The sequence below is a fragment of the Gracilinanus agilis genome, chromosome 3 (genome assembly GCF_016433145.1).
Source record: "Gracilinanus agilis isolate LMUSP501 chromosome 3, AgileGrace, whole genome shotgun sequence".
Classification (NCBI taxonomy): Eukaryota; Metazoa; Chordata; class Mammalia; order Didelphimorphia; family Didelphidae; genus Gracilinanus; species Gracilinanus agilis.
This window is the reverse complement of record NC_058132.1, coordinates 51023247-51034448: the sequence shown is the minus strand read 5'-3', so window position 1 is coordinate 51034448 and position 11202 is coordinate 51023247. Positions and strand designations below refer to the sequence as shown.

Below are 11202 nucleotides of genomic sequence, written 5' to 3'. Positions count from 1 at the left end.
TAAAAAGCTCAGGACTGGGGTTTGCTCATGGAGCTTCCAGCAAACTCTGCCCCTAGGGACCTGGTCACTTCTCAATTAAGAGGTCAGCAGGCTCACTGTGGCTCGAATTTTAGGGCTCTTGGTTTTTTCCTTAACTTCCCTTTTTAATTTTGGTAGCACTGAGTCCCCCCCAGATGAAATTACAATGCCATGAAGGCTTTTGGGCCATTTGTCCAGCAGTCATTTGTCATGATGTAGCATCAGTAAGTTCTAACCCTGTTTCTTCATGCTTATAAAAATGCCAGGACCCCGTGCCCAGAGCTGTAATAACAGATTGTAGCTATACTAGGATTCTTCCTCAGTGTTCCTGGAGCATCGGCAGACAACCAGGCCTAAAGTGCTGGATAAAATTTCCAAAAGTAGTTTCTCTTCTTGTTGTCACTGACATCAACAGCCTTGACACCCTGCCTTGCTACACTCTCCACTCTACCTTCATCCGATTTGGAACGGGCACACAACCATGGTAATATGGCAGTCTGCTTTCAGCTGGACAGATGGTGGGTTTTCCTATAGCTTCTGCTTTTCAACATGGTCAACTTCATTCTAAAAGGGTACACTTGATGTCAACCCGCCGGCTTTATTCTAGAACGCATCATTAATGAGAATAAAAAGCTCACGTGCACATACTGCCACTACATTAAAAAGGCCCAAATTTTAAACAAGTGTCATAGACAAATTCATCAGACAAGAGATCATAAATTACTTTGGCCGAAAATTAAAGTCTTTTTTAAAAAAAATCTGGCTCCACATTCTGCTTGCAGGTTTCTACATGTCATACACACATAACATCTAGATGTTGGTATTTATCTTTGAAAGGAATGGGGACTAGTGAGGTCCACCTTTTTCCATGTTATGTAGGAACAACGATGTTCTTTGCTAGCAAAATGAGAAGAGCAAGGTCTGCATTTCCACCAACTTGCTGCAAAGCCCCAAGAGCTTCTCGCAGAGTAAAGCCCGCACGGAGGATGCGGTCCACATCTGCAGCAGGGAAAAGGTGGCTCGGGAGAAGTGAGGGGATCGACGCCAGGGGCCTGTCAAGCTGCTCCAGTCCGTGGAGGGGCCTAGTGGCTTCAGGACAGACCACATTTCCCCTGATTTCAGGCATTCCTGTCACCAGGTTGTGAGGGTCCTGAGAGAGGCCTAGCGGGATGAGGGTGGCCGGCGAAGCCTCAGTCTGCTGAGAAGTGGGAGGAGCGGGAGGAGCGGGACTCCCCTCGGCGGTTGCGCCTTCGGGTGAGTTTAAGTGACCCAGCGTCTCCGCAGAGGGCCCCGTTTCCCGTGACTTGTGGCCAGCCCCAGGAGCAGCTGCCGGGCTTTCATCTACATTTCCTCCGATCCTGCTCTCCCCTCTGGTGCCTGAGGGCACTCTGGCTGATCTCTTGGCCTTCCCGAGGGCAGATTTCACCTCACAGGAAGAGCCTTGAGAGTTCTGCTCCGGTCTGAAAGATGTTGAAAGATGCTGACTTGGAGACGGCGTCTGGGCCATCTGCCTCCAGTCGGGCCGGGCTTCAGCTGCTATTTCCTGGGGACAGATTACTTCTTCGGATACGAGATTTCCTGGAGATTCTTGACAACTAATGACCAAAAGTTGGTGAAGCTCCTTCAGAGCAGCCGTCACAGATAAACACGATTCCTCTGTGGGTCCTGCAGGGTCTGTGGAGGTCTGCCCGTCAGCAGACAGACTTAATGGAGGGCGAGTCTCCCTTAATAAATATGATGATTCACTATCGGTTTCTGACATTTCAACATTATTTTCTGGGGGCTGCAAATCAATAGTTGCCACAGGATTACCCAAAGTTACATTAGAGGGACGATGCAGCGAGGCCTCCACCCCGGCATTCTGACCGCCTGCCAGGCTACAGAGAGCTCCCAGGGCCTGCTGGGCCACATCTACCTCCATGACTGTTTCAGTGCAGGAGCTGCCAAACGATGCCGAAGATGGCGCGGCATCTTCTGGGCATGGAGGGCCTGGCTTCCGCCGCTTGTCTCCTTGGCCCTCGGCTTGTAAACCAGCAGATTTCGGTGGGGTGGGGGGCAGGCATGGCCGCATTTCGGTGGTCCAGGGGAGTCGGGGGCTGTCCTCCTCACTCCACTGTTCAACCTCAGACCGTTCACTGGCTGTCTGGGTGTGTTGTTGGGGGCCAGTTTCCAGACTTGGATCCTGGCAAGGTGAACACAGACCCTTCTTCCCTAGAAATGTTTGTGGATGGGGCACCTGAGTGGCTAGGACAGGCAAATCCTTTTGTTCTATATCAGGATGCGCTTTGATGCCTTCCTGAGCAGGAGATTTCTTCAGATTATCCATCATGATTGTTTCTTTTGATGAATCCCAGAGAGTGGTCGCTGACCTCGGACAGCCTGCAGGCTGGTCTTCCATGGTGCTGTGGGACGAGGCCTGGGCAGGGAGGTCCGGGAAAGGAGAACGTTCATTCTTGTCCGAGGCTCCCTGGGATTCAGCTCTCACAGTGTTGGGATCCGTGATCTCTCGTGGGCTGGGTTTGTAGGAGCAGATGGAAGCAGGAGCAGAGACAGAGCAATCGAGACTGACAGGGTGACTGATCTTAGAACTTAATCCTGAAGAATGGGCTTCACTGTCAGACCCACCGCAAGCTGGTAATGACGATGTTCCCAGTGAGGTAGTTTCTTTATCACTTTTCTCTACATGGGAAAAAAGTAAGATGAAGCTTATTAGCAGATGTGAAAGAGAAACTCTATTAAGCTCGAAGTGAAAAAGATTAGGTGGAAATGTGTGCTTCCTAAAATAAATTAGTTCAATCTAATATTATATATATATATACATATTCAAGTATCATTAACAAATATTAATTATGATCCTCGCCCAGGGCCAAAGCAACTTGTCTGCCCAGCCTGGTGGCCAGAAGTCAAGGTGAGATTGGGAAGACAAACTGTGTGAAGAAAGGGTGATAAGACTTGTTCAGGGACATTCAGAGGCCATGTTTGGTGCAGTGGGTCAGGTCAAGAAAAGCTGAATTTATAAATTCCACCACTACCAGCTGGGTGACTCAAGGCCAACTCACTTAATCTCTCTTGGTCTCATCATCAAAATTGGAATAACATCTACCTGCTGGGGCTGCTGTGAGAATTCAATGTAAAAATAATGTAAATCTATGTCAAAAGCTTTGTAAACTCTAAGTGTCACTGCAAGGTAAGCTAACACGGGCTATTTAATTAATTCTGGTCTTCATCATACACCACGGCAGCAATGAAGAGTCAGCTTTAGAGGAAATGTAAAGACGAAGCAGACAGACAAAATACTAAAACCTATTCCTACAAAATAATGAAACTTTAAAGCTATATCAGGCAATTATTTTATAAGTTAATGTGTAACATATCAGGGAGGCATCAAGACATAGTGGTTAAGAGATGTGGCCTGGGAGTCTCGGGGACCTGCTATGTGCTAGGCACTGGGGATACAAAGACAAAGGGCAAAACTGAGCCCGCTCTCTCAGAGCATATAGTCTCCCAGAGGATATGTGTAGATGTAATGGCGCTGGAGAGGACTTGAAAAGGCCCAAAAGAGAAGCTCCCATTTTATGGGGACTACTAGGCATGACTAAATATGGAAGTTGCCTGGTCAGAACTGGGCCTTAGGAAAGTCATTTTGGCAGTCATGAGGATGGATGGGAATAAAGAGCCGAGAGGCTATTAAAATAATCCAGGCTGAGGGGTGAAGAAGGCCTGAAGTAAGGTCAGGTGACAGCTATGGGAGAGGAGAGCATTGTTTGGAGGTAGAAAAGACAAGACTGAGCACCTCTACGAGATGAGGATGACTTATAAGAAGTTATGAACCTAGGAGTGAGAGCTGCACCCTCAACACGAGTCAGGAAAGTCAAGGAGAGCAGGTTTCTGGGGCAAGGATAAATGGGCTCTGTTTTACACATACCGAGTCTGAGATACCCACAAGACCTCCAATTGGAAATATTCAATAGTCAACTGGGCTTATGGGAAAGACTAGGGGTGGATTTCTAGATAGAGGGGTCATCTATATAGATATAGAGATTTAACTAAATGGGAGCTGATGAGTTTGAGGACCTAGGCATAGGGCCAACCGCCGACATACTTACAGGCTGTGTGATGTTGAGCAAATCACTTACTTCTTAAATTCCCTAAGACTACAAAGTGGAGATGAGTTTGCCAATTGCTATTAGTAGAGGGGGCTCCAGAAACTATGAAATTGTAGAACTGGGCAAAAACCAAATTTATACAAAAGGGTAGGCCATTTGTTAAATGGTTTGGAAAAAGAAAAATAATGCCCCAAACACACTTGCATACATGCAATGCAACACACACATGTGTGTGCAGTATTTAGGCAATGAGAACTTGGATTTTTCATTTCCTGGTCATGGACAGGGTGGGAGTAAGCTTAAATTTGGCTCCATATACAGACTGTCTCTAACTTTGGTCTCTCTTCCCAAATGGATTTCTTTCCCTTTCGGTTTCAAGTTATACCCATTTTACCACGGATTCAGTTGTGAATTGTCCTCCTCGCACTAGTCAGATGTTTTCAGATTACGTGGTCCCAAGGCCTGTCACACAAGAGCTCACATGCCAACCAACCTATGAGACTCGGTTATGGTGAGGTTCAGTCCTTCATACCAAGTGGTTCAAACCCTAATGTCCTTATTAAGGCTCAAGGCTTATTTTTTTTTTTTTAAATCTTTACCTCCTATCTTAGAGCTGATCCAAGGCAAAAGAGTAGTAGAACTTAGGTGATGGGGGTTAAATGACTTGCCCAGCGTAACAGAGCTGGAAAGTGTCTGAGGCCACATTTAAACCCAGGACCTCCCATCTCTAGGCCTGGTTCTCAATCCACTGAATCACTCAGCTGCCCCCTGGGTTCATGACTGAAGGGGGAGTAAAATACCAAGGGTGTGAATTGGATGCCTCAAGATCTCGCTATTAAAACCATGGGAAGGGCTGGGGGTACAGGCAATAGTGGCCTCCTGGTTATAAAGCCCAGCTGGAAGCCAAAGGGGACTCTGGCCCTCAGGCCTCACTGACTGCAGCACGGGGACAGGAAAGTGACTCCTTCTACCTCAGAGGATGAGAGGACTCCAGAGGTTGGTGAGGATAGTTGGGGATCAACAATCAAACTTATGACTGTGCCAGGTGAAAATGGTGCCCCGCATCAAATGACAACCAGCCAGCAAAGAGCCCTGGGAAGCACTGAATGGGCATGTGAAGGATGGCTTCTCTTCTTCCTGCTCCATCAGTGCTTCTATACCTGCCAACAGCTCCCATTTCAAGACCATGGAAGAACATGAGTCCTCTGTGGCCAAACTGGGATTCCAGGAAGTACTGGGACAGGGGTGGCTGCCCCAGGGGCCTCTGGGACCAAGACAGCAGCCTTGGCTTGAGGTCAAGGGAAAAAGAACTCCCGTACCACTGTCCTGTTATTCTGTGAGGAAGGATCAACCAAAGTTTGGAGTTGTTCAGAAGAAAAAAACAATGAATTCACAGGAGAATGGTATCATCGTTAATTTTTTTATACTAGCTTAATATGTTATTCATCACTAATAGTTAAATTTTTAATTCACCTGGTCATTTCTCTGGGCAGTTCCCACAGAAGACCATTCTGAAACTATGAACTGGTACACATACATATATGTTTACATATATGTATGTGTAGATATATAATACGGATCTCCGCGTACATACACTACGTGCAGATTAGATTAAACAGGGTGACACAGTGAATTAAGAAGCCTGAATCTCACACCGGCAGGACACACAAGTAAGACCCTTGATATTACTCAGACCAATCACATGAAGACTGTATTGAAGGCTTAAAGTGACGGCTATAAATACCTGGTCTGAGGCCCATTCCAGCTGCAGTACACACACATTACATGCATCAAGGCTTCTGACGCTCTGTTTGAATTAGGAAACAAGACAAGCAAACGTGGGTTAACAACTCAAACCACACAGCATGCAAGGTTACAGTTGGCACGGCGATCCAGGGAGGGCAGGGACAGAGCAGGCTGAGGACAGGTCACCCAAGAGTTCTGCTGGATGATCCAGAAAATTCTTAGGGCTCTTTCTCCCATCATGCAGTGGGGCTTTTCAGACACTCTCTCTCTCTCCTCCTCCTTCTCCTCCTCCTCCTCCTCCCCCTCTCTCCTTCTCCATTTCTATCCCTTTCTCTCTCTGTCTCTCTCTCCTCCTTCCCCCTCCCTGGGTGTGAGGGGGAGAAACTGCCAAATGAAGCTGACCAAACTTGAACTGAGCCCTGCCCCAGCCTGATGGCCCATTTCCTGCCCTACCATCAATGTTCAGACCCAGACCCAGGGTTGAGATTAAGGCTTCTAGCCAGAGCACTTTGAGACTGGCCCTCAAAAAACCCTAGCTTTTAATGCTAAAGCCCTTGAGTCTAGTTTTCCCCTGCTGGCAATAGGAAGCCAGTGGACCTGAGAGGAGAGACCAAGGCACTGGGTCACTTCTGATGGCTGCATGAGGGCAAAGTATTCCTTTGGGCTTAATGCTGATGCTCCAGCTGAAGTTAACCAGTTGTATTCTGCTAACAGAAGATGAAAGAACAAATGCTATTTTCCTTCCTTTATAAATTACTATTCCATTTGCCCATCCCAAAGGAGATGCTTTAAGGGACTTGCCCCAACTTCTCTTCAGTCGTGTCCTTTACTATCTAAGAGAACTGTAACTGTGGGCTAATCAGCTATGATTGCCAAAGCTAAATCTCCCTGACCTTGAGGGGAAGGTCTTCATAAAATGACACAATTCAACATTTTGGGAGGAAAAAGAAGGGAGTCTGGACAAACTTACCTATGTTTTAAAATTCCTACCATGTGACTAAGAGCTCCAATTTGGCTATTATTTCCCCTTTTGCAGGGTCTATTCTGAAGAATTTTCCATTTCCAGCCCCTCAGAAGGCCTCCCCCTCTGCAAAATACAATGCTAGGAATGGTCTCTACATACATCTTTGGCCCAAAGCATTAAGAGACAAGTAAAGCCAAAATGATTAATGTTCCCACTCAGAAATGACACAAAGCTACAGTTCTGGCTAGTACCCAGGAACAAACTGGAGCAAAGTCTAAAATTACTTCATTTTAAAAATTGTCCTTTAAGAAACAAGTATAAACCCCTACTGACCATGGCCATGTCAATAAGCTGCTAATATCACAATTAATAGCATTTTGTGAGACATCAGTGATGGTGATACATAATTCCAGACGAGATCTTTGAATTCTATCCTGAAAATATCTGGCCTTACTCAACTCCCAATGAATAGGACTTGGAAAAGGACAGGAGGCAGAATGACATTTCATTTATTTATTTGTTTTGGGGCCCTTACCTTCCTTCTTGGAGTCAATCCAGTGTATTGGCTCCAAGGCAGAAGAGTGGTAAGGGTAGGCAATGGGGGTCAAGTGACTTGCCCAGGGTCACACAGCTGGGAAGTGGCTGAGGCTAGATTTGAACTTAGGACCTCTCATCTCTAGGCCTGGCTCTCAATTCACTGATCTACCTAGCTGCCCCCGAGAATGATTTCTGATACATATATCATTGTGCAACAAGGTAGTCTCACCAGAAGCACCAAATCATCTCCCTTATTCACAATTCTTTTGATTCTGGAAGCATTTTCAGAGAAAACAAGGAGGAGAAAGGAAAGGGTATTCCTTCACAGACAGAGAGAGCTATTCTTTTCCACTCAGTCCAACTTCCTGTCAAAAAGGGGGCAAGGGAGAAGGGAGAGAAGGAATGCATGTCAGTTTGCATCTCCTCACCAAGAAATGAGGCAAATGTTTGCAGGATATATTAGTGTTATAAAAGGGGACTTTTTCCTGAATTACGAGAGCTTCTTTTAGGAAAAACACATGAAATATAAGATATCTAGCAAAGAGATTCATGAGAAAATAACTCTTCAGTAGATATCACCCATAGCAACAAATTTCTTCTTGGAGTGACTGAACCACTCTGACTTCCCTTCACTAAATTAAGAAATAGGAGTGGGCTGTGAGTGCGCCTTGCTAGGAGCTGGGTGCACACTGCTGAGGTTGACAAGCAGAACCAGAAAGAGGTCGACATTCTAAGGCCTGCCCTTTCCCTTTGGGAAATACAGCCAGCGCTATACCTGCATCCTCGACGGACTTCTGAAGAGCTTCTGCTAGTTCTTGGTCTGCGATCTCCTCTGGTCGAATGTCATCTCGCCCTGAGCCGTATGCTAACCGTGCACATTCTGGAAGCTCTCCCTCGGGAAGGAAGGTTGTTTGCGTGCCTGTGGTGCCAATCACTAGTACATTTTTCTTGAGGTCAATGGAACACTGAGAAAGATGAAATCAAACCCCAAATGAAAAGAAGCCTGCTTCTTGATGCATGGGTAGGAGCTGATTTTGATTAAATGCAACAGATTAAATGCCACCAGAAAAGTCCAGCTCTTCAAATGAAGAGATGAACTTGAATGGAAGTTACCATTTGCCAAGAACGACACTGGCAAGAGCAAAAGAAAGTCAAGTGAATTATTCTGGCTAAAAGGGCAAAAATCATCCTTAAAGATTCTGCTTATTAATTCAGAGTTTTTAGATACTGTGAATTAATAGTAAATGTTATGAGGATAAGAAAATTGAAGAGTATTACTGCTCAAAAATTAAATAACATTTCCTGCCTTGCATCTGCTCTGCCTGGAATCTGAGCTGATGGCAAGTGGCCATAGTAAGGGAGCAAACACTAGATTCATAAACCACAGGTCTGTTTCTATTTATTCTGATGGATAAGTGAGAGGTAACATGGCCAAGTAGATAAGAGACTCAGCTCTGAAGATCTGAGTTTTAATGTCACCTCTACTACATACCAGGTCTATTTAGCACTGGGAAGTGCCCCCAGAAAGCTCTCAGTCAAGAAGGTGAAGGATAGGTGCTGCTCTGAAATAGCAGAGAAGTCGCACCCTAGGAGTGCCCTTGACCAGTGAAATCACAGGTCTATCCCAGGCATTTATTCACTTGAGTGAAATTCTGTGCCTTGATTTAAGTATCCCCACATAGACATAAGTCAATTGTGTCCAAGATGTAAAGGCAGCACTCTCAAATGGACATGGCATCGACTGCTTGCTGGGAGCCCTGGTTTCCAGACTCATTTAAGTTCCTGGAAAGGAGGGACCAATGGCCTCCACACTGATAACCTCACATGCACACAAGAAATTTTCAATAAACACTTGTTGGGTTTCATTAACAAGTCTATGTGACTCTCCTGTGTTTTACAATGATGACCCACAGCACCTTTTGTCCCAACAAATGTTTTACATAACTACACATAGAGACAATTCCTTAATCTAAAGGAAAGATTGACTTACTTTTTTACCTATTAAAAGCTAGGAATCAGCGTTCTTATACTCCTAGAACAACCACCTTGCATAAGCTCCCTATAAACAAACAAATTCCAGAATTATTTTAGTAAAAATCTACAACTTGAATGGAAAAGGAGACCGCTTTGGTTGAATATCCCATTATGTTCTAAGCAGCCCATCACCTCCGATAGGTTGGGAGGTCTAGCAGGGTCACTGAGAAGCTGACAGCTGAGATGCCCACCATCAGAAAGATGCCTCTCTTCTCTTTCCCAGCGATGCTTTTAATCTTGGCAAGCCAGGAATGGCCACAAGTAGAGAAACTTTGCTGATCTGAGCCCAGCTCTCAGTCTCGCCAGTTTAAATACCCAATCAGGGCCCAGACTCAAATAAACATTAAGTATATGGGCAGATGTTGCTGTACCTCCCACCTCCCCCATGTACTATCAGGCCTCAAAAGAAGGTACAACTGGTGGTACCTGATGTCGCTTGAGCATATCCAGTCCCAGTAGCATATCCATTGGCTGTTCCTCGAGTATAGAAAAGGAACATGGCAGGAAATCCCCTTCAATCTGAACTTGAGCTGAATTACAGAAAGAAAAGCAGACACTGCTGAGTTTCATGAAGGCCCAGGACACCCTTTGTAAACTGGACTGCTAGAAATAAGGCCCAGCGCAGTTTCTTTCAACAGATTCTGAAACCAGTGAGTTCCAAATGACAAAAGTTTAGAGGCAATGATTGTGGTTAACATGATTTATATATACATCTCTTGGAATCAATATTACAATTTTTTGTTTCTTGGTTTTAAAACTCGTCTGGGCTATAGCCCAACAGATTCCTTGGGGGTAAAACGTGACAGGAATGCTTAGTCTAAGGTAGAATGATGCTATTTATAGGAAATGTGGAGAAAACTGTGAAAAGGAGGAATTTCTACAACAGTAAGTATTTTCTTCTCGCTTTATGGCTTAAAAAAAGTTATTCAGGAGGGTAACAATTTTACCCAAAGTGAAAAGAAGGATCTCTGGCTCTCCAGACCTGTCTTCATTGCCCCAAGAGAAAAAGGCTAGTCTGGCTTGCTGCCTTCAACTCATCCCCTGTCAAACATAAACTAGCTCTGCTGCCAGTGTTTACCTTGTCAAATGTAATGAGTTAAGTACTTGCATGTTATAAGCCTCTTTCTGGAATTTCTGGATTATACAAAAATGGAACGTGACCCATAATCTCCTCCCTCCTATGAGATAGAATGTTTCCAAAGGTAATTCATCTCCTGTCAATCTTTCTACTTGGTGTGTTTACTTAGCCGTTTGGCTGAGACCAGAGGTAACTTTATACTGGCCTCAAATGCCTGTTATTATCCATTACATTTAACAAAATAGCTAAGATTTTTATTTTTTGTTAAGTAGTTTTGAATTTTAGATGACAAGAGGCTGTTCACATAGAAAATTGAGACATGTCTAAGAAGTGTTGGGCTTCTAGAGAAGAAAGGACAAAAAGACAGTTTTTAGTCCACAAGGAAACTTTTCATGCTTATAAACAGGTATCTCCATCAGGCCGACTTCCTCCTTTTCTCTAAAATAAAGCTGTAACCATTCTAGAAGGCAATTTGGAATTATGCCCAAAGGGCTTTAAAAGAATGCATACCCTTTGATTCAGCCATACCACTGCTGGGTTTGCACCCCAAGGAGATTATGAGGAAAAATACTTGTACAAAAATATTTATAGCCGCACTTTTTGTGGTGGCAAAAAATTGGAAAATGAGGGGGTGTCCCTCAATTGGAGAAAGACTTAACAAATTGTGGTATATGATAATGATGAAATACTATTGTGCTGTAAGGATTGATGATCTGGAG

General features: G+C 44.8%; 2 protein-coding genes across 2 annotated transcripts in view; both read right to left on the bottom strand.

The window, feature by feature from the left end:
- Positions 1–614: 614 nt before the first annotated feature.
- On the bottom strand, positions 615–2344 carry RSC1A1 (regulator of solute carriers 1). Its single transcript, XM_044668685.1, has one exon. It carries the CDS (start codon positions 2342–2344, stop codon positions 890–892), a length of 1455 nt encoding a protein of 484 aa, XP_044524620.1. The 3' UTR covers positions 615–889.
- A 300-nt stretch (positions 2345–2644) lies between these two features.
- The window catches only part of DDI2 (DNA damage inducible 1 homolog 2), a 33814-nt gene continuing 25256 nt past the window's right edge, over positions 2645–11202 (bottom strand). Inside the window, exons 7-10 of the mRNA XM_044667782.1 lie at positions 9832–9935; positions 8147–8336; positions 5869–5931; positions 2645–2697 (exon numbers count right to left, since the gene is read on the bottom strand). Coding sequence (XP_044523717.1) covers positions 5915–5931; positions 8147–8336; positions 9832–9935 — 311 coding nt within the window. The 3' untranslated portion in view covers positions 2645–2697; positions 5869–5914. The remainder of the gene's footprint in view (positions 2698–5868; positions 5932–8146; positions 8337–9831; positions 9936–11202) is intronic.

Bases quoted from the DNA above. Each gene is read 5' to 3' on its own strand.
- RSC1A1 (XM_044668685.1), bottom strand. From the start codon at position 2,344: ATGGATAATCTGAAGAAATCTCCTGCTCAGGAAGGCATCAAAGCGCAT.